The sequence below is a fragment of the Lagenorhynchus albirostris genome, chromosome X, assembly GCF_949774975.1.
Source record: "Lagenorhynchus albirostris chromosome X, mLagAlb1.1, whole genome shotgun sequence".
NCBI lineage: Eukaryota > Metazoa > Chordata > Mammalia > Artiodactyla > Delphinidae > Lagenorhynchus > Lagenorhynchus albirostris.
In genome coordinates this window covers 34,853,844-34,878,776 of record NC_083116.1, presented here as the reverse complement: position 1 = coordinate 34,878,776, position 24,933 = coordinate 34,853,844, and the positions used below count along the sequence as shown (strand labels likewise).

Here is a 24,933-nt window from a genome sequence, read left to right as displayed (position 1 = left end):
ATTTGTCTTTTTTTCCCACCCAATCAATACATGATGCGAATAACACTCGTCCTCCCACTCTCATCGAAATATATACCCAGCACATAGATGTAGAAAAATGAATTTCAGAGCAGTTATCTGGAGTAACCACCTGTAGTTTATCAACAGACATTTTTGAAGTGTGAGTTGACCAGATTGTTGAGAAGTGTCCCTGGAACAGAGCCACAGGTATGCCCAAATCGCTCTGCTTCCTAATGAGATTTCAAATCAGCTTTCCTACCCAATCCCCCATTTTGTTCTGAGCACTGCAGACGACTTGTAGTTACTGAAGGACAAGAGACAGGTTCAGTCTCCTCCGTGTGCAGTGTTCATGTTGACTTCCCTGCTGACTGCAGTTTGGGGCTGATAGAGCATCCTTAGAGGGTCATTACTCAGAGTTTTCTGCCAATACGCTTTTCTCCCATACTATTACAAATGGCACGTCAACCTTCCAGGTGGTAAATTTAGTACTGTCCGCACAGTGGTGTATGGATGTATTTTATTGTTCCTTTGACAGTCTGACAAATTGCAATGTCCCTCTAGCACAAATGAAGAACCAGGGGTTGAAGAAGGGGAAGAGCCAGGATTTCTGGGGTTGGCTGCCCATTTTTCAGTCTTGCCTGAGCTTTCAGCTCCTGGAACGTTAGAGGTCGCCTCGTGGAAAGATGGCTTCGACGTGAGGCCTGAGCTCCAATTTGGGCTTTGTCGCTTAAAACTGCCTCTCTCTCTCTCAATCTCACCAGAGAACGAGGATAATATCTACTCCTACCCACTGCACATGTCTGTGATTATGTATCCATATGTGAACGTCTGTGTACTCCATGAGGGGAGGTGTTATGGAAATATAAGAAATTGCTTTTTACCTTCCCCAAGACAGAAGTAGATTTTGCCTGGAATTCAATCTGAAGCATATTGCCTTGAGCACTCATCTAAATATCACAATTTCTCAGGACTAAATGTAAACAACTTTCCTGAGAAAATGTTGCATCGAGGGCCAAATTATATTGTTAGCATTTCTAAAATGTGCTTCGCTTCCAGCAACTGAGGAAACTGGTGTTGTTAAAATCATTGTGTGTATCCAATATTCTTCACTGTCAGAGGAGTTTGGAGAAAACTTGCTTCTGTTTCAAATAGACTTGGGGTGGCCAATTGGTCTTACACACTCTTGGCCAAATCGTGTATCTCTCTGTTTTTCTTTCTAAAGAAAACATTTGCTGCATCGTTGTGAGGGGTGGACATTGTTATGCCTGTTTTACAAGTGGAGGAGCTGAAATCCAGAGAGGCAGAGTGAGTTGCTTAAGGTCACACAGCAAGTTGGTGGCAGAGCCAGGACCAAAACTCAGGTCTCTGCACACTCAGTCTAGCACTATTTCCGTTAAATATTACATATATGATAGTTGATATCACAGCACATATGTTAGATAGGCCTTTACAGGTTTGGTGGTCTATGTGAAAGATGCAGATTCTTTGCTGATGACAAAACAGACCTATATTTTAAAACTAGGTACTCTCAACTGGAATATGCATAAATCATAATTTAGGGTTTTCTCTCTCCACAGGCACACCTGTAACCACAGGGAAGCCTTCTGCTCATGGGCTGGTGAGTTTGGATTTGCAGGACAGTCAAAAGTGTGAAAGGTGATTCTCGTGGCAAATCTATGCTTTGCATGTATATTTTTGGAGAAAGATATTATAGAATATGATAGCAGGGAATAAACTTGGAGCTCGTTTAGCCTACGTAGAGGTCAGCAGACTTTTTCTGACAAGGGCCAGATAGTACATATTTTTGGCTTTGTGGACTATATGGTCCCTGTGGCAACTACTCAACTCTTTCCTTCTAGAACTAACAGGCAATACATAAACAAACAGATGTGGCAGTGGCCCCAGTTTGGCCTGCAGATCATAGTTTGCTGACCCCTGATCAAACGCAAATGGTTTTCAAATTGCGTTCCTTCAAGCCTGAGGGTTCAGTGGAAGCACCTGGTGGCTACTGTGGAAACCAAAGAGGAGGCCTGGAAGATTCATTCCTCGATTCAAATTCATTCCTTTGAGCTCCTTAATATATTCAAGTTCTGCATAAGTTTTAATTTCAAGATGTGGTTCAATGGAAAACAATTCAAAGCCTGAAATCCATTGATCTAGTCCAGTTTTATTTTTCAGAGGCAGTGTCTGAGGCTCAGAGAGGTAGAAGGATGGCCTGTGGTAATCCAGCTAATCTAGCTCCTAAATATCAGAGCAGGGATTACATTTACGTTTCCTGACTCTTGAGTTAGTGATATTGGGAGGCAGGTGAGTTTTCTTATATTCTTTGGGATGGAATGCAGCTTGAAAATTGGCCTCTACGCTTTTCAAAGGGGAGTGAACTGAAAAGCAAAATAATGTGAGGTGGAGTATATATACTGTTGACTAGTTTTTCATGCTAATGAAGGATTTTCTTAAGGCCAGTTTATGCCATGGTGCTTCTGTACTGCCTCAGTACAATAGTGATCTGAAATTTTTCAAAGGGCCTGGGAACCAGCCCTGTGTCTTTACCTCGTAGAGGTTGGCTCAGCCTACTTGGAGAAGTTCATTTCAGACTGGTGTGCCTCTGTGCAAGCGTGGACCAGACTGCCCATTGATAGTTTCTCAGTGCAAATCCAGTCTGCACGTGGAATGTCTTGCTTGGTAAATTCTCCTTTCTTGAGAAGGACTCTAACTTCTTGGCAAATGTCTTTTTTGGGGTTAAATGTCAGTTGAGGGGCATTTACTCAGCTTAGTGGAGCTGATTTATCCTTACAGTCTATGGTGGGGAAGTATCTGGTCCTTGGAAGGCTTGCCAGTGAAATTGGACAGGTTATGTGATTAACTAACGTTGGGCATCTGTTGACACATTTTCACATCCCCAAGGGTTAATCCTTTTGATCATTTATTCTAAACTTTCCTGTTTAAGCAGAACCCACCAATTTCTAGATTGATAATTTATTGTCCCTTCAGGATATAAATACCACTGCCAAACGAAGAATTGTTTTTTAGGCAAACAGTGTTACTTAGTCAGCAGAGTGCCAGAATGACATGGATCTCATCCAGGCACATTAACCAGAGATTCAAACATTTTCCTCACCAGCTTTTTCTTGTAACGAAGTTGTAAGTATGTGTTAAACGATCACCACCAGTGAAAGCATACTCTCAGGCTTTCAAAAATGTTTCAGGACTGCATTCAATATTCACGCTCCATGTAACTAACTCCAAAGGTCTTAAAATTTATGCAATATGCATATTAGGGATATAAAAATAAACTAAGTTGGCGATTTGGGGGACAGCCATATTCCCATTCTAAAACTCCTTCATGTGGGATTTAGTGCCAAAAAGCATGACTGACTAGACAATCTTGGAGATGGGATTGTCAGCCTTTCTCACGCTGGAGCAGTTCAATTCAGGGTATAGGGAGCACAGCCATTCCATCATCTAATGAGCACCAAACTCGAACTCAGAGCCTGTGACTACCCAGCATGAGGTGTTGGACATGAAGCTGTTTTTCAGGATAATTCAGGCTGTACATTGTGCAGGGACAACATCAAGGTGGTGTGTGTGTGTGTGTGTGTGTGTGTGTGTGTGTGTGTGTGTGTGAGATCTAGATTCGTAGAGAGACATAGATTGGGTGATACTCGAAAGGCGGGATTCATAACAGCTTGAATGATCATCCTGGTGGTGGAAGTGATGTGATTCTAGGGTTCTGCTCCCTATCCAATGAAGAACACTTGAGGGAAGTGTGAATATTTAGCTCTGGGAAGAGACAGCTCAGTGGGTTAGGGAGAGATGACTTCATATTGGAAGCCCTTTATGGAGAAGGAACAGCCCCGTTCCGTTTGACCCTATAGGGAGGAAGGATTACTAATGGATGTGTCACAGGGAGAATAATATTAGAAAAATACAAAGTAGCACCTTTTAATGAAGTGACAAGTATTGAGAGAGGCTTCTGGAAATTCAGTGAATTTCCTAGTCTCTGCCCCATGCAAGCATCAGTGGGCCATCTTCTTGGCGAGGACATTGTAGAAAGGACGTAAACGCTAATTGAGATGGATGACAGAGTTGAAGAAGCTAAGAATTCATTTGCAAATTGCTCCATTCTCCACTTTCTTTGGTTAGGTGGACACTGCTTACAAACCACTGAAAGAATGTCTGTTTTATGGTACTTTTCCACATGGACTGAACTGTCATCAGCACTTTCCTCCTAAACTCTTTATGCTCCCACAGCTAAAGCTTAATGTAACCAAAATCATTGTTTAAGAAAAATGGCGAACATTCCAAGTTACCTTGACATAGGCCACGATCTTCAAGGAAATAGTTGCCAGGTAGAGTGAGTTCATTGCAAAATCCATCAGGTTCCACCAATCATGGATGTATTCAGTAAATCCACCATCCCACATTTCCTTAATCTCCCCCCAAATGAAACCTGAAGAATGGAGGCAAAAGGTTTATTTCTTCACAGCGTCAGACTAGACATCATAGCAGGATTCTCCCAAATGAAGAAAGAGGAAATCAATGAATGAATTGGGGGTCAGTGGAGCCCCTAGAGATAGTAATAACTTTCTTCTTTCTTTACTACCTCACCTCCCTGTCTTGAACTCGCCAAGGATAGGCTTCACCTAAAGATGCCTATATGTTGTAATTTTCTGGATACTACTCACTTTTACATTGTTACCACAGTTACTGGAATGTTGTTGCAATTCAGGGCGTCTGATTCTACCCTCTTCCCATTTTAGAGTAGGGGTAATTTCATCAACGAATTAATTAGGTCAATATTATCCCATAGTCCTTAGTTTCCACTATGTGCTAGAGGGAAAACTTCTCAATGAGCTTTGAGGTGAGCAAAAGCTGGCCATGGTCCAAAGTACTGGATGTTGGGACTGGAGCTAGGCTATGGGGCCCAGAATAATTTAGAATCCTCTTTTCTCCTCTCTCCTCTCATTGCGTGTGGGTTTCATGGAATTCTGCCTGATGGCATAGATGTTTCTTTAGCCTTGGAATGTGGAAAGCAGTAAAAGGTGTGGCTGTGGTCTAAAGCAGTGAGTCTCAGACTTTAAAATACGCGGGAATCTACCAGGGATCATGCAGATTCTGATTCCACAGACCCAGGGTGAGACTTGAGATTCTGCATGTCTCACAGGTTCCCAGATGATGCTGACGTTGCTGGTTTGGGGACCACAGTTCGAGCAGCAAGGACTTGGAGGATGGAAATGCATTGGAGGGTCCAATGCAATGGAATTATGCCTGGAGGCTTCTGGTAAGGCCCCTTTAACCATGACTTGTGTGAATTTCCCAAGGTTTCCCTCTGGCTGTGAAATCAGTATCCAAATAGGATGTGGACCCTGAATAAGTAGTGGGACTGTGTGTAGTAGTCACAAGAAAGCAGCAGATCCGAGTGCCACCCCTCCCCCCAACCCCAGTTATGGGAAAGAAGGCATTGAATAGACTGACCAGCACTTGCCCTGCCTAGCTTACCTGAACCTGTCCTGACTTAACATTTGGCTTTCCCTCTAAATCAACTGACAGACAACTTCCTTGTCCTTGATGATGTTAGGTTAGCTGAAACAAGCCTTGGGTACACTGTCAGTCTCACGGTGAACCCTGTGGTGCTGAGCGGCCAGGGCCTGGGGAAGAAGGAACCACATTTCTGACACTCCCAACAAAGGACAACCCCACTGCACAGAGGGAAGGTGCCCGAATTCAGGGCCAGTCCAACTGCCTATTCCAGTAGTTTCTTTAGACAGGACCAGCAGGCAGTCTGGCCATAGCTCCTGGTCTCTTTGACTCACCGAGAACCCAAGGCAATATCATCCATTCCACTACAGTCGGGGGAGGCCCCTGCACATGGAGGTCCGTCCTGATGATGTGCTGAGAAGCCAGGAGAAGCATGAAGAGGAAGGTCAGATATGAGGCTGTGTGGCAGATAAACTTGATAAAGGGTTTCTTGATGAACAGCCCAAGGTTGCTCCTGGGTGAGATCAGATAAGCAATAGACAGCATGGGAAACAGGAACCCAATGGTCATGCACGTCAGAAGCTTGACTACCCAGTGTTTCCGCCGCCATCCAGGGAAGCCATCGTACCACAGAGTGGCAAGCAACTGTTGGCAGTTGGGCTGGGCCACAAACTGGGAAAAGAAGAGAACGAGTCAGGCATCTGGGATGTCCAGGTGGAAGTCTACATTCACAATAGCTCTCCTAGTTTAGAGCCAGCTGCATGGCCAATCCCCAGAGGAGGCCTGATCTCCAGGCTCCCATGCATGGGTCTAACCTCAGAGACAGCTCCACATGTCAAGCTAGGAGACTGGATCTTCCTTAGGGTTGATTATCTGTTTCATACATTAAACAGAATCAATCACTCTGGTTTGTGCTTTGGCATGGCCCCCTATTCCCCCTCCCATCGTGTTAGAGAGATGCTTCCCCGAACCTGGCTCTGCATCAGAATCATCCAGGGAACATGAAAAAAAATCCCAATTCCCAAGTCACACCACAGCCCACTAAATGAGCCTCCCCGGGGAGTAGAGCGTGGGCAGCTGTTTTACAAAGTTCTCCTGGGAATGTACATGCCTCTTAGCAGAGAATCATGGGGCTGTTTCATTTCAGATGGATTCACTTTTACTCATTCCCCTAGCTTACATGAGGTCATCAACAAATGTGTACTCTGGGCAAACACGAACTGGCAGCAAATAAGCTCATGCCTGTGGCTGTGGTTTGGAATGGAAATGAGTTCCCTTTTTGATGTTTTCTTTTTTCCCTTTTGGTTCTGAGCACCTCTTGGTTGGCTAGCAAAGAATCAGGTTGCTACTTTGCCATTTATTTAACACGCTCCCTAGTCTAGACATGCAAAGGAGGCAAAGCTATTTGGGGGCCAAGATTATATGACAGTGTCTAACTCAGCTGGGATTTTACTTAAAGGCAATCTACAGAGTGTCAGTGATTAATAGTTAAGAGATCATCAGCATTGCAAGTCACCCTCCGGCTGTTACTTCCTGGTAAGCAACTCAATAGGGAGCTCAACTGTCAGCAATGATTTTAAAGATTGCCTCTATCTGATTACTCCAGCTTCCCATGGGAAAGGTTAAACAGCACTGCACCATACAGCTTACTAGTACAAAGGAAATAAAATTCTTCCATCATTTACCTAACACCCAAGGTAAACTAGCCCAATTTTACTGTCAGTATATCTGTGAAGGTCACTAGCTTCCCACCAAAACCGTTCTTTCTTCCTTGAGCACAGGCTGGACTACACCTCCCAGGCTCCCTTGCAGTGAGGCGTGGCCACATGACCAAGTTCTCAATAATGGAATGTGAGGAGAAATGATGAGTGGCACCTCTAGGCCTGGACTATATATGTCCCCCATGTGTGCTCCTCCATGTTCTCTCCCCCTTCTTGCTGAGTGGGGTGTGGTAGCTCAGGGTGGCCTAGGGGCTTCTGTCAGCCCGTGTCCTTCAGTGACTATGTGGAGGAGAACTATCTTGTTGACCAAGAATATCTGTCTTGGACAGTTACATGACTGAGATAATTCTATTGTGTTTGAGCCATTATCCGTTTTAGGGACTAGCCTACCCTAAAGCAGGTTACTATTACTAGATGACAAAAAAAAAAGCTCTAAAGTCTTTTTATCATGTGATCTCATTTTCTCCAAAGATGTTCACCATCCCCCTTATGTCCTCACATCTCCTTTTCACACATTTACACACAAAAAGACAAAATCCCATACAGTCCCTTTCTACTCTTCTTGGCATTATAGCTTATGCCAAAGGCTGGGACGAATAGGTCCTAGAAAAAAAAGTATAGAAAAGTAGGAGGGTAAAGCAAACTATTTGGATGCAACGGGAGAAGCACTGGAAGCACCCAGTCTAGTGAGGGAGACACATATATGAAAAGACAGTTATGAAACAGTCTAGTGAGGGCATGGAAATGGATAGGAAAACAAGGCGTAATGGGAGCACAAAGGAAGGGCAAATTCGGACTGCTCTGCAAAGGCTTTCTGGAGCAGGTAAGACCTGAGTGGAGCATTGAAGGATGTGTAGAAGCTGGCTAGGTGTAGTGAAGGAGATGGGAAGAGAGTAAACAGCCAGAGTAGCGGGGATAACATGACTAAAGGCATGGAGGTGAAAAAGAGCGTGACTGGTGTGGGGAGGTAGAGCCGTCTGGGGAGACTGCTGCTTGAACTGCAAGGCTGCGGATGGCAAGCGATGAGGCTGGAGAGGTAGGCAGGGGCTACAGGAGATCAAAATGATAGTCTTTGGCACAGTTGTGGCAGTCAGTTTTTGGAAAGTAACTTGTGAAACATTTACCATATCCTGAATTTGCACTCCTTGCAGACTTGTACACATATACTCCGCTTTCAGAATAGTTTTGCAAATTGTACACAAACAAACAAAAAGGGTGGAAGCTTTTTAAGAAAGAAATTGCATTTATAAATGATCTGTATTAGAATATAAAAATCTCCAGTTATAGTCAATTACTACCCGTGTTGTACAACAGATGCCTTATGTTTTAGTCGCTAATAAAGGGCTACACAACTGAAAAAAAATGATAGTCTTTGGCCATTATAAATAGTATGACTCATTTTAAGAGCAATGAGAAGCCATAAATGATAGGTTCGTGTGTGTGTGTGTGTAGAGCAGTATAGTAGAGTAGTTAAGACTATAGACACTCGAGCTAGATTGCACTGGTTCTCTCTGCTCTTCAAAGTCTTCATCTAAAGAATGGAGTTAATAACAACATCTGCCATATAGGATTCATGTGAGGATTAAGATCAGCTACTATACATGAAGCACTTAGAACTATGTGTCGCAAATAGTAAGGGATCATTAAATCTTAGCTGCATATATCATTATGCGTGTGTCAGAATCAGATTTAGACATTAGAAAGATCCTATGATTATTGAGTAGAGAATGGATTGGGGGCAGAGGGTGGGCAGAACTAGGGGCAGGAAGACCAGTCAGAAAGCTGTCGTCAATGTTGTACAAAATGATCGTGACTCAGACTAAGGTAATGGCAGTGGAAATGAAGAGATGTGCTCAGATGCAAAATATAGTGAGGAGGTAGAATTGGCAGGCTGTGGTGATGGGTGGGAAGTGAAGTAATATATAGGGTGAGAGGGTAAAAGGGAGGGAGGCTTCTCTTTTGGGTGAATTGGTGGACAGTAGTGCCATTAATCGAGAGTGGGAACACTGAAGCTGGAGCAAGTTACGGAGATGCATTTTTTTTTTTTTTTTTTAGATAATCACAATCTATTTTATTCACACAATTGTTTTTATTATAATTAAATCGGTTGTAAAATTAGAAGTAAACTCCTTATTTAGCGCAAAAAGAACTAAGGTCATCTAAGGTGATGCATTTTTACAGACAGGAAGCAAGTCTGTTGCATTTTTATACCTGCTGAGTTAGATTTGTCTGTGGGACATCTAAATGGAGATATCCAGACTGTAGTTCTGGTGTTACACAGCAGGGGTCAGCAAACTTTTTCTGTAAAGGGCCAGATAGTAAGTATTTGGGACTTCGCAGACCATATCATCCCTTTTGCAAAGACTCAATTCAGCTGTTTCAGCACAAACTCAGCGATACATAGTATGTAAATGAATGGGTGTAGTTGTGTGCCAATAAAACTTTATTAACAAAACAGGCAGCAATTTGTAGTTTGCTGTTCTACAGTATTGTCCCCCAGCTGCTGCCAGAACCAGATATTTGGACCACTTTGCCACGGTCTTTATGGTCTCCTAGGACTTCTTCTCCTTGTGTATCCCCAATAACTCTGACCCAAGAAATCCCTCTCCCCTAAAGCAAAAACGCGGATGTGAAACTTCTTTTAATAGTGGATATGACCACCCAACCTTTACGTTCAATGCCTCTGCTCTGAGTTTCTATTTGGCTGAACATAATAACTTTAAAGTTGAACAGGTTTTTATTTTCTATTTTTATATCTGACAAGAGTAGTATAGGGTGGTATGGACTCTGGCAGAACAAACTGCAATTAGAATATTACAAAACAAACTTGTCTCAAGCCACCACGTAGTATCTAATCCAGACACATCTGTGAGCTTTGAAAGCACAATCCTAATTCCTGCTCGCATATTGAAGTTCCAATTTGAGTCTATTTAATCCATCTCTAGTGGATTTCGAGAATGCCTCACAAAGAGGGACTGCAGGAAAAACAGCAGTGCCCGTGTGTTGTATGCTTGACCGCACTATAAAGGCCGAACTGTACAGAGCCTAGAGCAACAGTTTTTAGTTTTGATGAAGTCCATTTCATGTTTTCTTTTGTTGCTTGTGCTGTTGCAGCCATATATAAGAAACATCGCTCAATCCAAGGTCACAAAGATTTACACCTATGTGTTTGTCTCTGAGTTTGATAGCTTAACTCTTATACTTAGGTTTTTAATCCATTTTAAATTAAGTTTTGCATATTGTATGAGGAAGGGGTCCGACTTCATTTATTTGCCTGTGGATATTCACTTTGTCCTGAGGCAGGAGATAGATGGACCCCAGGCTGAGCAGCTAGAGTCCGTCCCCCGTGGACAGATACTCCAAGACAAAGATAATAGCAGGAGCGAGGAGGAGCTAAGCCCTGCCCAGATAACAGATAAAGAGACCATATATTTCTCATTCTCGAGGTCAAGGAGACCTTCCCAACTACACGAGTGCAGAAAGGCTCCTTGGGGGGGTCAAAAAGGGAGGAGGCGCCACCCCATAGTAAGTGATGTCAACCTACCCATAGACCTCTTCGCTAGAATCCATCTTGGTTAAGAGGTGTGCTCGCATACAGGGGAGAACCCTGAGATAGACCAAATGCAGACTCAGAGCCAGGCAAAGCGAGGTGATTGGCCACAGGAAACCCGGAAGAAATGCCCCATTTAAGTGATTCAAACTACCACGTGGTGTAACTCTGTCTCTGAGCCTGCCCGTGTGTCTATTCACACGTACTCTTTTTCCTCCTAATAAACACTTGTTTCACCACTTTCCGTCTCTTTGTGGAAATTCATTTCTGCAAAGCCGACAGGCCAGGGCCTTGTCACTGGCTACTGTCCCTGATGGTCTAATGATTGGATTCAGTGTTCTCACTGCTGAGGCCTGACTTCAATCTCTGGCTGGGGAATCGAAACCCTGCTTCAAGCCAGTACAGGCCGAGGCCACCCAAGATCAGTCCCAGCACCATTTTTTGAAAAGACTACTATTTCCCCATTAAATCATTTTGGTACCCTGGTTGAAAATCAACTAACCATAAATATGAGGGTTTATTTTTGGATTCTTAATTCTATTCCATTTATCAGTAAATGTATCCTTATGCCAGTACCCCGCTGTCTTGATTACAGTAGCTCTGTAGTAACTTTTGAAATTGAGAAGCACGAATCTTCTAAATTCTTCGCTCTTTTTCAAAATTGTTTTGGCTATTCTGCCTCCATTGCATTTCATGTGAATTTTATGATCTTCTTGTCAATTTATGCAAAAAAGGAACCTGGGTTTTTAATAGCAATTGCCTTGAACCTGTAGAACAATTTGGGAAGTTTTGCCCTCAGTGTATGTAGGGGGTGAAGTCTGATAGGTAAGTCAAGTCCCTTAGGAGTTGCAACTAGGAGCTATTCTTAACATAGATTAACTACCATACAATGAGCTCTTATAGTGTGACAGACACTGTACCAGACTTTCACACAGATCATCTCACAGCAACCCTAAAGGCAGATATCAGTGTCATACCCATTTTATAGACGATGAGACTGAGCCCAAGCTCACATTCTTAGTAAGTAGTGGAGCCAGGATGGGAGCCCTCGCTTGGCTGACCATAGACTAAGCTCTTAAACACTGTACTCTATCAATCTCTGGATGGTATGAGCTGAGGCCTGCAGAAAGCTGAATTTTCCAGTAGCTTCCCCATTGGCCTTGCCACAGTGACTGAAATGCCCACATCATTTGTTGCTTTGGGTTAAGGCCTTGAAGTTATATTCATGTTTGTAGGAAGTGGTAATATGTAAAACTACTAACCACCCTTAACAGTTTAAAGTGAGTACCTCAAAAAAAAATAAAATAAAATAAAGTGAGTACCTCATATCAGCCAGTTATCTAGCTATAAGGGACCTACCTGCCAGCTGTCTAAATAATCACCTGACTTTAGTGCCTGATTCCCATGCTGAACCCAAGGCAGAACAGAATCTGACTTGCTCATAGCCAAGGGGATGCAAGGTCCACGTGATTCAGTTCAGGCATTTTAACAAGTAGCTCTGTACACGTGCTGTGCCCGGTTCTGTGTGGCGCACAAGGGGAGAGGGTCCCAACAGGAGAGAGTGACAGTGATTCTGCCTGCAGGATCCCACTGAGAGGCCAGCCAAACTCACGTGAAAGAAGTAACGGGACGATAAGGTTTGTGTTCAGACTCCTGCACAAGCGCTACAGATGGTAAAGGTGTCAGGTTCCCAGATGGCTGGCTCTCAACAGACCAGTGAAGGCCACTCCCCTCCAAATCCAGATTATTTTGCCAAGTAAGGACATGAAAAAAAAAAAAGAAAAAAACCTATGCCCCTTTGATCTTCTGTTACCACCATTTTATAAAAAGAAAAGTCAGAATAAAGTCTAGTCATTCAAATCAGATCCATTTAGCGTTAGGAAAAGCTCATGACTTTGTTATGAGGCACCACAACGTAGGCACTCAGGGCATTTACAGGACAAATCAGCAGGCACTTAGAGTCATAAGGAAAGGCTACAGAGAATTATTAAATCAGAGAACATCACTTCCTTTTGGAAGCCTTCCCTGATTGCCCCAGCCAGAGGCAATCCCTCCGTCTTGAGCCCAGACCACCTTGCTTCTTCCTTGTGGTATCACTTAGAGATTACCTAATGTTACATTTATACCTAGAACCCTTGACTTGGCCTTCTTACAACGGTAAGCTTCTGAAGGGGAGGAACAATCGTGTATGTTATGTAACATTTCACATCCCCAGGGGCTTTACAGGCATTTACTATATTCGTTAAAGTGAGAAAATTTCCTCTCTGCCTCCCTGCTAAACTTCAGACCTAAATGTTCAACTGCGCAGTGGGCATTTCAAATGCATAACCCAAACAGAACTCTTTTCCCCCAAAGTACCCCCAACACACACACACGTTTCTCTTTTCACCTCACATTCTGTGTGCTCTCACGGCATTAGTAGTAGTCATAACCGTCACAGATTAGATGTATACAGAACTTCCTTTGTTTTGGATACTTTTAAAAGCATTTTCTATATATTGACTAAGCCCAGGAGGTTGGTACTATATTTACACCCATTTTACAGATGAGAAAATTGAGGCTCAGAGAGGTTAAATAGTAACAACAACAACAATTAACATCTGAGTGCCTACTCTGTGTCAGGCACTGTAGTTAGAGCTCGTTTAAGAGTAGTGAGCTAGGGACAGACTTCCCTGGTTATTGATTGAGTCCCCACTTTGCGGAGATAATGGAAAATGAGGGAAAGTCCCCCGGTAGGAGCAGAGGATGTGGGGTGGGGGGTGGGGTCTTGAGAAGTAAGCCAGGCTATGAGGCAGAGAAAAAAAAGCCAGTAGCAGTGAACCTTTAGTGGAGAAAAGTCTTTCTTAACTCCCGCCATCTACCATGTCGCCTGCCATGGAGGCTGTCAGCAAGAGAAAACTTAGATCAGGATCAAACAAGTCAGTCCCACGTTTGTGTCACCTAACTGGTTATTGTCAGATGATTTTAAATTGTTGGGTGTGTACAAAAGTGCAATAGGTGAGGCTGGAAGGAAGGTCACCTTGACATATGTTTCACATTCAGGGGTTTGGAAGGCAGTCTGGGCCTGTTGTTCTCTGAAGTAATTGGCAGTGAGTTATCTTTGTGTTTCCTAAAAGGGATCAGCTGACTTCAAGCTGGGGGATCCACAGCTGCAAACACTTCTTCCTTTAGTTCATTTGGAGGAAAAGAAAATCTAAAAGGTGAGAATGAGTGGCTCCCCCCGCCCCAGGGGAGACGATCAGGTTTGGGAAGAAAAATCAAGTTCCTGGCTATGGCAGGATCTGAGATAAAGGGCCTTTCTCGGTGGTTTGAAAAAGTCTACTGATCTTCAAGAATCTTCTTCTGCTCCCTCAGCAAATGGCTGCACGTTGGAATAGGCCCAACTTTCATTGCCTCAGATGTCAGTTCTTCAGAAAATAGTCTAGTTGTGTATAAAAGTGTATTTAAAAAGCCAGCAGAAATGACCCGAGATAGAACGACTTTTGTTGGTTTGTTTTGTAGTTGCCAATCAAGCTGGGCTCCGTTGAGGAGAAAAAATGCTCACAAAGGAAATCGGTAGCAATGCAAGATTTCCCAAAGAGGGAGAAACGTTCAAAACACCTTCCTTCCCTCACCAGTGCGGGAGCTTGCTGAGCTGTACTTTCATTAAGCGGTTCTGCTTTTTTTTACCACCGCAGCAGAAATTTGAGACGAAGAAAGAGGTTTTGGCAAGTAGTTTAGTTCCAGATTATGATGCGGAGTAGCCCCTACATTTTACATGTAGTCTCTGTCTAACACAATTTGCTATTTATCTGTTAAGATCACTAATCCATGGTGATGATTTTTTTTTCTGAAAGAAAGGAGCTGTGTGCTTACCCAGGGGTTACGGAGACATTTGGGACTCAGCTGGCTGTCGTTGCACTTAGCTAGTCAACTTGGTTCCCGAGCTGGGCTCCCAATAGCAATGGCAACGCAGGTGCAGACGCACAAAATAAGTCAACTGGCAGTCACACCTCTAATTTCAAACTACAGCTAAACTTCACTAATTTGAACTAAATGGAGGAAAGTGAGCTAGATGCTGAAAACTCTGTTTTAGAACACATTTTAAAAATATATAATTTTCCATTTGCAAGTATACACAGCAGTCAGAATTAGCTAAATGGGATTTCCTGGTAGCTGTTATAGTTCTCCTGTGTTGGAGGTAAGGGGCTCTGAAAGCATCTAGTGCTGTGGAATTAAATCCAATGCAATGGTTTGTTCTAGCCATGAGATGGCAGCAGAGGGTGATGGGTGCTCACTTCCTACTCCAAAGAGGGAAGTTCTAGAAAGGGAGCCTACATGGGAAAACGGCTCACCTGGGAGGGAGCAAGTGACCTAGTGTGTCAGGGCAGTTGATGAAGAGAGCCTGGAAACCCACTAAAAACCAAATACGAAGTCAGACAGTACTGTATAGTGCAGGGAACTCTACTCAATAATCTGTAATGACCTATATGGGAAAAGAATCTAAAAAAGAATAGATATGTGTATATGTATAACTGATTCACTTTGCTGTACACCTGAAACTCACACAACATTGTAAATCAACTCTACTCCAAAAAAAAATCAGACAGGATGTGGTTGGGGGTCAGCTGGGAGCTGCGATCCTACTGGTTTAAATCGAGAGGCTGGAAGGGGAAATACCTCAAGGAATAAAAATATAGAAGCATAGAGCACTAAACCACTGTGAGACTTAGATGAGGAAGCATTCAACAATGTTAGCTATTTTCAACATTATGGCTATTGTTATTATCATGAGATGCAGAACTGTTGCTTCTTGGATGGATAGTCTTGAAGTGACTTATATATGTGACCTGACACAGTCTTTGCCTAGACAGTTGGCACTCATCAGCACTGCTTCCATGATCAGCTCCTCTGAATGTTCTGAGGGTGTGTTCTGTCATGCCAGTTACTGACTTGGAATTCTGGAAAGGAGACTGATGGCGGCGGTAGCAGGGTTAGGGAGGGGAGGTGGGGAGGAATAGTGCATTGGAGAAGTACACCCAGTTGGAGTCAGTACCGTCCTCATTGTACAGTCAGATCCTATAAATACCTCTAACAAACTCCAGAATGAAAACTGGATTGTTATGCAAGGCATCTGAGAGGATGAGAGACAGCTTGGTAGGTAAAGGAGAGAATTTTTCATTGAGAAAGACTGGCAAGTCAGGATTGCAGGAAGAATGGCTTTTTCGGGGCTGGCTAACAAGCTATAGTATCTCCGGAGGTTCTTTAAAGCCACGATGGAAGATTCCAAGAGTATGGTTTTGGCTCAAAGCAAAAAAAACTTGCTCCGAGTGGCTTTCACTGGGTGATTATTCCGGAGCAAGGCTTAGAGAGACCAACGGAGCTTGGCTCCTGTGTGCTTAATGTAACCCCCCCCATACTCCTACACCTCTCCTTCCCCACCTTCTCTCTCCCTCTCTCCCTCTCTCTCTCTCTCTCTCTCTCTCTCTCTCTCTCTCTCACACACACACACACACACACACACACACACGCGCAGGCGTGCTCACATGGGCAAAGAAAACATGAGTCCTCAGTGCTTTGAGGGCTTTTAGGAAGTCACTTTCCTTCTGCTTCCAGGAAGTACCACTCCAAAGCCAGTTCAATCAAGCCAGCAGCATTTACTGAGCACCTACTCTGTGCCAGACATGACTCCAGTGACCAGAATCTCATTCCTGAAGGAAACACCTAGCAAATAATGACAAAATCATATTCCTGCCCTCCCTTGAAACCACGAGACTCTCACTAATGACTAAAATAGGAACGTAAACTCAAAAAAGAACAAGGTTTGTGTAGCTGGTGGGAGCATAGAATTAGCTGGCATTCTGAGGGAGTAATTATTGCTGCCGACTATCAAGACTATTGGAGCCTGGTGGCTTAATTTTAAAGAGAGCAGTACCTATCCTAACCCATTTCCTTTCTCCTTCCTTCTAGGGGCCAGCCTTATGGTGGACTTTTAATCATGACTTAATGAGCACTCTACTGTGTGCCAGGTACTTTGTATTTTTGTTCATTCCTTTAATCCTTATTCCTCATGATGACTGTATGAAGGAGGTATTATTACTATTCTACAGATGAAGAATCTGGGCCACAGAGAGACTGAAGAACAAGTCTTGAGCCCAGGTCTGAGTACACCATTGATGCTCTAACCCAGGGGCCATCAAACTGGGGGCCAGATGGAGCCTGTCTCCTGTTGGCGTAAATAAAGTTTTGTTGCAATATAGCCACGCTTATTTTTTACATTGGCAGAGTTGAGTAATTACAACAGAGACCTATGACCTATGCTGCCTAAAATATTTGCTATCCGGCCTTTACAGAAAAAGTTTGCTAACCTGCGGCTCTAACCATCATACAACACAGTCTCCGGTACGTAGACTTTGCAGTTAGAGCTGAGGTCAGACTCTGGCTTGGCCATGTATTCACAGTGTGCCCTTGGACAAGTCGTTTTAATTCACAGTTTCCTTATCTGTAAATGGAAATAATAATATTGCCTGTCTCCGAGGACTGTTGTGAGGATTAAATGAGATACTCCACATGAAAAGTCATTGACACAGTGTCTGGATGCCTTGCACATAGTCAATTCTTTAAAAAGCGGTAGCTGGATTATTTGGAGTATTAATGACAACAGATAGACAAAAGTTAGCTCTGTGGTAGGCACAGAGTGAGTGTTCACTTAAATACCAAATAGTCATACTTGTCTTATTCTTGCTGATTTGCTAGGGCTTTGGAACGCTGGAAAAAAGACTGAAGTTTAGAGCTGGAGGTAGAGGTGTGGGAATCAGCAGCGCAGTGAACATAGTGGTTTTGGCCTAGAGGGGAGCTGACAGCAGAGGATTTACTCTGGAACAAGCTGTTTAATGCTTTAAGCCTAAATAAGCTTGAACCATATTATATGACAAAAGAAAGGGATGTGTGTGTGTGTGTGTGTGTGTGTGTGTGTGTGTGTGTGTGTGTGTGTGGTGTGTAAATGAGTGTGAGAGAGACAGAAAGCAAGTCCCAGCTCTGAATTTTTTTTCTCGTACCTTCAAAACCTCTCTCCCTGTGTTACACCTGAATGAACTCTAATTCCATTCTTTGAAAAATTTAAAGTTTTCTCTTTTTTTGCACTTTAAAAATCAACTTTATTGAGATATAATTTACAATAAAAAAGCAGTTATTTTAAGTGTACAGATCAATGACTGCAGTTTGAGTTCATCTTCATCACCCTAAAATTGTTCCCTCATTCTCCTTTATTTTTTTGAAGTTTTCTTAAAGATTCCAGTGTTATTTGTCCAAGTTACTATAGCAACTATAGAAAAAAATGACTATGCAATCTACTTCCTTGCTGTTAATCGTGCTTATTGGTCTCCCTGATTAGACTCTAAACGCCTGTAGGGCAGAGACCTTGGCTTATAATCCCCCGGTTGAGAAGTTGTGTTGCTGCTATTAAATGATGAAGGAATATATGTTTGTTCATGATGTATGCGTGTGTGTTCCTGACTAGGGAGGTCCCTGATGGAGAAGGGAGAATGAATTTCAGAAGCAAGGTCTTTGGGAGATGAATGAAATGTGTTAATGTCTCAATGCCCCATTAAGTGATGGAAAAACTAGAAAAAAAAAACGGGCCCCCCAAAAAAGAAAAAACAAAAAACGAAAGGTGGGACCCTAGCTGGGGGGAGCCTTCTTCTGATGGGCGGCTACATCTCTTACTTACCTAGATGGACGAGGAAGTTACCTACAATGCGATGGAAATTCCTATATTAGGGAGGTAAACCGTTGGGTTATGACACTGCTTTTTCTCACAGCCATCTTTTTCTAATGCCTTTGTGAAGGTCAGCTTTTCACTCCCAAGGTGAGTTCCTTTGTAAACAATTTACCACCTGCAAGTGTCTGAGAGGAGACAGAGGACAGTTTTGTTTTGCTGAGGGAGGGAGGGAGGGAGGGATGAGCTCTCTTTCCCCTCTAGGGAGAACATTTGGCTTTTTCTTTATCTGGCAGTTTTCACTCTCATAATCTAAATTTGGTTGCCCCCCATCATTATTCAAATGGGACACATATTTCCTGACACTGGTAAACGTCACTCAAGCAAATTCTCCTTTTTCTCGTCAGGCTGGATGGAAAGCCTATAGCTCTTGTATGGAGGGGGTGATTTGAAAGTCGGGCCACAGACAAGTTAAAACTTAGCCTAAGGGAGCAAATGTATTCTCTCACAGACTGTCTTAGTTTCTGCATAACGTAACTTCCAGTTGATTCTATGTCAGATGAATATCAAGGCCATAACTGGTCTATACTATCCGGAGTTCCCTGGCAGTACTTAACTTACCTTAACTGTGGTTGTCATATACTTCTCTGAAAAAGTGAGAAGATGCAAAACTGTAACCGACAGACTCAAAATTCTTGGCTTCTCAAGACTATGGTGGTTGGTTTTGTTTTGTTTTGCTTTTCCCTTTCACTTACAGCTCACATTATTACTCGGTGCATTTTAGTCAGTCATGGCAACATTTCTAAGGTATTACACTGTGTAGTCGTCATGCTTGAATACCCCAGAGCCTAGGTTTAATACTGTTTTGGGGGTTCAGTCTGTAAGACTTCCATGTTGATGAGATGATTACGTATGCACGATCAGACTTGTGTTTCAGAATGATCCATCTTGGCTGTACAGAAGGTGAATTGGCAAAGGGGATGGGAGGGAGGGGACTGAGTAGGAGTCTTTTGTAACTTTCCAGGTGAGAGGCAATAAGGGCCTGAATTAGAGCAGTGGGAGTTGAAAGGAGGCGATGGTGACAGAGATATTTTGGAGATAGAATTGACAATATTTGGTAATAAATTGTGTGTTGGGGTGGAAGGTAATGAGGAGTTGAGGATACTCTGCTATTAAACGGTATATGGGAATCAGGAGATCAGGACGAGAACTGGATTTGGGATAAATGTGATGAATTCATTTCAGATACGTCTGGTTGGTCTGCTGTTAAGGGAATTCTCAGGATGTGGGGAATTTCAGTGCTAACGCCGGGAAAGTCCTGGGCAAACCAGGACTATTTGGTTACTCTAAATTTAGGATATGCTGGATTTGAAGCGTCTGCGGACAGTGGCCCAGAGGTGGTTGGGTATGGAGGAGTGGTGTGTAGAAAGGACATCAGAGTCAGAGGTGTAGGAGAGTTGCTGATGTAGAGATGATGGGTGAAACCGTAGGAATGGGTATGTGAATTAAGGGAAAATACAGAGCATGATATTATAACTACCTCAAATCCCTTGTGGAATTATATCTATATCCTTGTGGATATAAATGAATGAATAAAATAATTAACAAAGAGAAAACAGTGAATGAGAAGAAGACAGCAGACTGGAGTTTGAGGCCCACCTACCTGTTGAGGTTAGCTATAGAAAGAAAGAGGCTGAGCCCCAAGAGATCTAAAGGGAACAAGATGATGATTTCATAGAAGCCAAGGAGGAAGAGAATTTCAAAAAGGTGGGAGTCAAGGAAGATAAATATTGAGGATAGGTGATTGGGTCTGGTGATTAACATGTCACTGGTCACCTACAAGAGAACATTTTCTGTGGAGTCCTCCAGTCTGTGGAGTCCTGAAATCAGATTACAAGATGCTAATTAAATGGAGAACGGGAAGAAAGGAAGTATGGGTAGTGAGCATAGACTCATCTTTCTCCTAACAACAAGAGTATTTTTCTCCATCGAACACCAACTCAAGATTCAACTCTTCTTGCATTTTCCTGAATGATTGCCATGCCTCCTGCTCTTCTCCTCCTGAAAGTTCCTTTAGTACCTGGGGGCTAGACCATACTATGTAGGAAAAAATAGCTATGTGATATACTTCTTTATTTTCTGGTAGCTTCATTGTGCTTGGTTAGTCTCCATATTTGAGTCTAAGCTTCCTTAGGGCAGAGACCATGTCTTATATCTCCCACAGTGCCAAGAAAGGCTTTCAAGAATATTTGCTAGTTATTAGGATAGGAAGGATAGAAAGATTTTCTAGTGTAGATTTTCTCACTCTCGACACTATTTACATTTTGGGTTGGGTAGGTCTTTGTTCTGGGACACTATCCTGTGCACTGTAGGATGTTTAGCAGTATCCCTGGCTTAACTGACTAAGTGCCAGTGGTACCTCCCTTCCGGCCTCCAATAGTTGTGACAACCAAAAGTATTTCCAGATAGTGACAAATGTCCCCTGGGGTGGGGGGAAACTGACTCAGTTGAAACCCATTGCTCTAGGTGAGTTGGGCCTAGCTTATTTATTTCCCTCGTACTTCAGCAGGGGCAATCCAAAGCCATCTCCCATTGAGAAACATTGGTGTCCAGTTCACAGCCTCCAGAAAGGGACGGATCATCTTCCTTGGTTACTTGCTTTCAGTTCTGAGACCCTGACACTCATTCTTTTCTCTGTCTCTTCCCTGGAGTGAATGAATGGCTCAGTACTTGCACTGAAACACAAAGTGCTGAAACGGTGTCAACATACTTCCCCTAGGATCCAGACTATCAAAGCAAAGCTGGAGAGAGATTTAATTACAGCAGGGGTTTGTAGCATTTCTGCAACTGTAAGGGAAGCATTTATTAATTTGTTTGCAAAGTCCAACTAGTGGTTAATAATATTCAATATTTTTCTTTTCAAAGTATGTTTCAAGTATATTGTATGTAGCCTCCTCAGAGATTGGCCAGAGGTTGGAGAAATCAGAGAAAGAGGGAATGTATAAAATAAAGGTACAGAAGGTTTCAGTGCCCCAGCAGAGCAAAGAACCCAGGAGTCCTTGGCTCTCATTCTTTAGGCTAAACCTGAAGTGTCTCCCTGACACTTTTAGTTATCCCAGTGGGGCCTATGGTTCCGGGAAGACACTTCTTTGTTGTAGTTCAAAGCAATGACTATATGTGGGTTGAGCTCAGCTGGGGGGGGGGGGGGTGAGGATAAAGAAAAACTAATATCTCGTCCTGTTCTTTCACCCTGTTCCAGGCTTCTGAGGTTCCTTGGTAGTGCCCTACGAACCTCCCTAGTGCCCTACGGGCAAGTCCGATATACCAGTCAGTACATTTTAATCAAGTGCCTGCTACATACTCTTAAGACACCCAAAAGTGATGCAAATAAAAGGAGTGAGGTTGCACAAGGGTCATGTTTATTTATTGAACTAAGCATCTTCCAAGTAGTCTTGGATTTTGGCCCCATAACAGCCCGTGAAATAGGTATTATTACTCTCCACCCCCTTTTTACAGAGAAGGAAATGTGAAGCTCAGCGAGGTTAAATGCCATGCCAAGGGCTTACAGCGACAAGGTGACAGAGCTGTGATTCAGACCCTGATCTGTATAACTCCACACCCTGTGCTCTTATCCACTATGCTGATATGATTCATTTATCTAGTCCACTTTCCCCCTTTTTCAAGTGGGTAATTTACTGCATTTTATAGAAAGAAGAACTGAGGACCAGAAAGTATAAATGACTTGCTTAGGATGGCGTGGTGGTGGTAGTGGCGATGGTAGGCGTAAAGAGCAGAGGGAGAAGCTAGAAAACACACTTCCTTCCTTATACTGCATGTTTTTTCTACCTACCACATTCTTTCTAGTTCAGAAGATAAGATACTTCTCATTCTGGGAAATAATTGAAGAACTAGAAAAAGCAGTCTGTCATTAATTGTGTGATATTGAATTTCTGGATTCTGTGGTACAGACAAATCAAACGATAGAGCCATTTTCTTTCCCAATGGACATTGAAGACCATTAGTCATACTTAGCCTGCCAGCAGGCTTTGAGTGGGGAGTACATTGCATCCCTGTGGGATCTTCCAGGGAGATGGAGGAGACCAAAGAATATATACACTTTGACCAGGGAACTGGGCTAGAGAATCCAGCTGCCATAAAAAAGAAGCTTGCTATAGCATTACTAAGTTGCTTCTGAGACACTTTGGGGGGGGGTATGAGAAGAGATGCAGAACTAATTGGTATTTTCCAAGATTTAACTGAGTGATGGTGGCAGTACTGAACAACCTTGGGAGTTCCTTGGCCTTGAAGCAGATTGGCTTCCTATTCTCAACAGGACTTCCCCTAGATACCATTGTGCAATGAACTCCCTCCCGTCATTGGATCAAGGTGACTAATCAGAGGGATGGGGCTAGTCTCTTGCTTCCAAGAAACTAAATTTTACTTTTGCCTGATATAGACAGTCTATTTACATGCAAGAATTTGCTGTTTTATTGGCAGACTACGGACTATTAAGCATTAGCATTCCTTACAACCCCAGGGATTACTATAAATCCTCAGAGAATTTTGTTACATTGGATAAGTCCTAAACCTCCTGGTTATTTTCACCCCCTCTCAATAATTTACTGTAAAAGAATCCTCATGAAGTAGTCTTTTTTGTTTGTTTGTTTTCCCACAAAAGTGGTCATAGCCCAGAGGTTTTATACAGTTGTAACCATCTCTTTCTTTTCAGCCATTGCCCACACCACACTCCTGGAGGCCTGTCACCAGATTTTCATGCCTCCCTCCCCATCAAAACCATATGCCTACACTACCAAACGTAAAATCAATAGCTAGTGGGAAGCAGCCGCATAGCACAGGGAGATCAGCTCGGTGCCTTGTGACCACCTAGAGGGGTGGGAAGGAGGGAGACTCAAGAGGGAAGAGATATGGGAACATATGTGTATGTATAACTGATTCACTTTGATATAAAGCAGAAACTAGCACACCATTGTAAAGCAATTATACTCCAATAAAGATGTAAAAAAAAAAAACATATGCCTGCTCCATTGGGGTTTTTTTGATGACTTTTTTAAAAAAAATTATTGGAATATAGTTGATTTATGCCTACCCCAGTGTTGAGAAGCAGGCAGAACTGAGGAATAAGGACTGAGCTGATGAGGAGTGGTTTAGTCAGCATCTAAGGATGCTTAAAGCTCTTTGCTCATTTCCTGAGATTTTCAGGGCCAGAAATCAGTCCTGTAGTGTGACGGCTCTGGAAAGCACGGGGGTTCTGGAGTCAATTAGTTCTAGGTTGATATCCTATCTCTGTCACTCACTAGCCAGGTGATCTTCAGCAACTCTGTTTTCATACTTATAAAGTGAGGATAACAACTCATTTGTTGCAGCTGTCTATTTTTCTGACCTCATGGCCATTCACCTAGGTCTTTCCTCCTACTTGCTAAGCTATTCTGTCATTTTTGAGCTTTGCCCATTATATTTGACTTTGCCCTGTGATATCCATAGGGTATAGATTGTTGTAATCTAGGCTTCAATTCATGACTGTGCAGACCCTCTCTTTGTTTTGTTTGTGGAATGAAAACTCCACGAGGGCAAGGGCTGCGATTATTTGTGCTTACTATCATATTTCCAGTACCTAGGACCATATCTAGCACATAGCAGGTGATAAATAAAATTTGTGGGATGAGTGAATGAATGCATAAACTCCCTGGTCCCGGTGCCCAGATCAGCCCCATTGCCATAAGGCTGCACACAGCCTGATGTAAGGAGTGGTTTCATCCTACAGGAACAGGTCCTGTTCGGGCACTATCCAGTGAGCAGGGCTACTTACTCGCTTTGCCCTGGATAGTACCTACAAATTTCATTTGGTTCATTCAGGGCTGATACTGAGTCACCCTGTACTGAAGGGGTTAATAGGACTATACAGGCCTATTTAAGTTTAACTTAGAACCTGATAAGGATGACAAAAATGATTAGTTGGCCGAAGTGACCTCCCAATAAGGAAAGAATCAAAAGTATTTTACTGAAAATTGAATTATACAAATACATACTCCCAAACCAAATAATATAGCAGGGTTTTGGAACCAATAACCAGTCTCTTGTCGCTAGGGTATTGATGAAACCATTAGACAGGAATTCATGGTTCATGCTCTGAGCTGCATTCATCATCCTGTTCTTAAGTCATCAACTGAGGACTTCAGTATCCTTTAATAGTCCAAGCCAGTATACACCAAACTGGCTACTTCTTCACATTAGGCCTGATAAGCTAACTGTGGAGCATTCACAGGGTCTACACATGCTCAGAGTTCAGCCTTGTGAAGCTTACACTCCCTTTACTGCAATTGTAGTGTGTCAGCTCTCTCTTTTCTTAACTGCCAATTGCACATTATAGGCAAAAGCTGTGGGTACAGCTCCTGTACTTGGGAACACTTTCTTCTCTAGCTATTAAAAACTGGTTACAAAATGTAGGTGTCCTGGAAAGAGTTATATAA

At 43.0% G+C, this 24,933-nt stretch overlaps 1 protein-coding gene and 1 long non-coding RNA gene across 4 annotated transcripts in view; one reads left to right on the top strand and one right to left on the bottom strand.

Annotated features, from left to right (window-relative positions):
- LOC132513943 (uncharacterized) overlaps positions 1-16,975 on the top strand; it is a 41,044-nt gene extending 24,069 nt beyond the window's left edge. For all 3 annotated transcript variants that reach the window (XR_009538593.1, XR_009538592.1, XR_009538591.1), the window contains exons 3-6: positions 1,578-1,656; positions 5,165-5,281; positions 13,866-13,949; positions 16,699-16,975. This is a non-coding gene — a long non-coding RNA (uncharacterized LOC132513943). The remainder of the gene's footprint in view (positions 1-1,577; positions 1,657-5,164; positions 5,282-13,865; positions 13,950-16,698) is intronic.
- Positions 1-24,933, bottom strand: part of TRPC5 (transient receptor potential cation channel subfamily C member 5) — a 134,322-nt gene that overhangs the window by 49,111 nt on the left and 60,278 nt on the right. Inside the window, exons 3-4 of the mRNA XM_060138597.1 lie at positions 5,814-6,150; positions 4,311-4,450 (exon numbers count right to left, since the gene is read on the bottom strand). Of these exons, the coding sequence (XP_059994580.1) occupies positions 4,311-4,450; positions 5,814-6,150 (477 nt within the window). The remainder of the gene's footprint in view (positions 1-4,310; positions 4,451-5,813; positions 6,151-24,933) is intronic.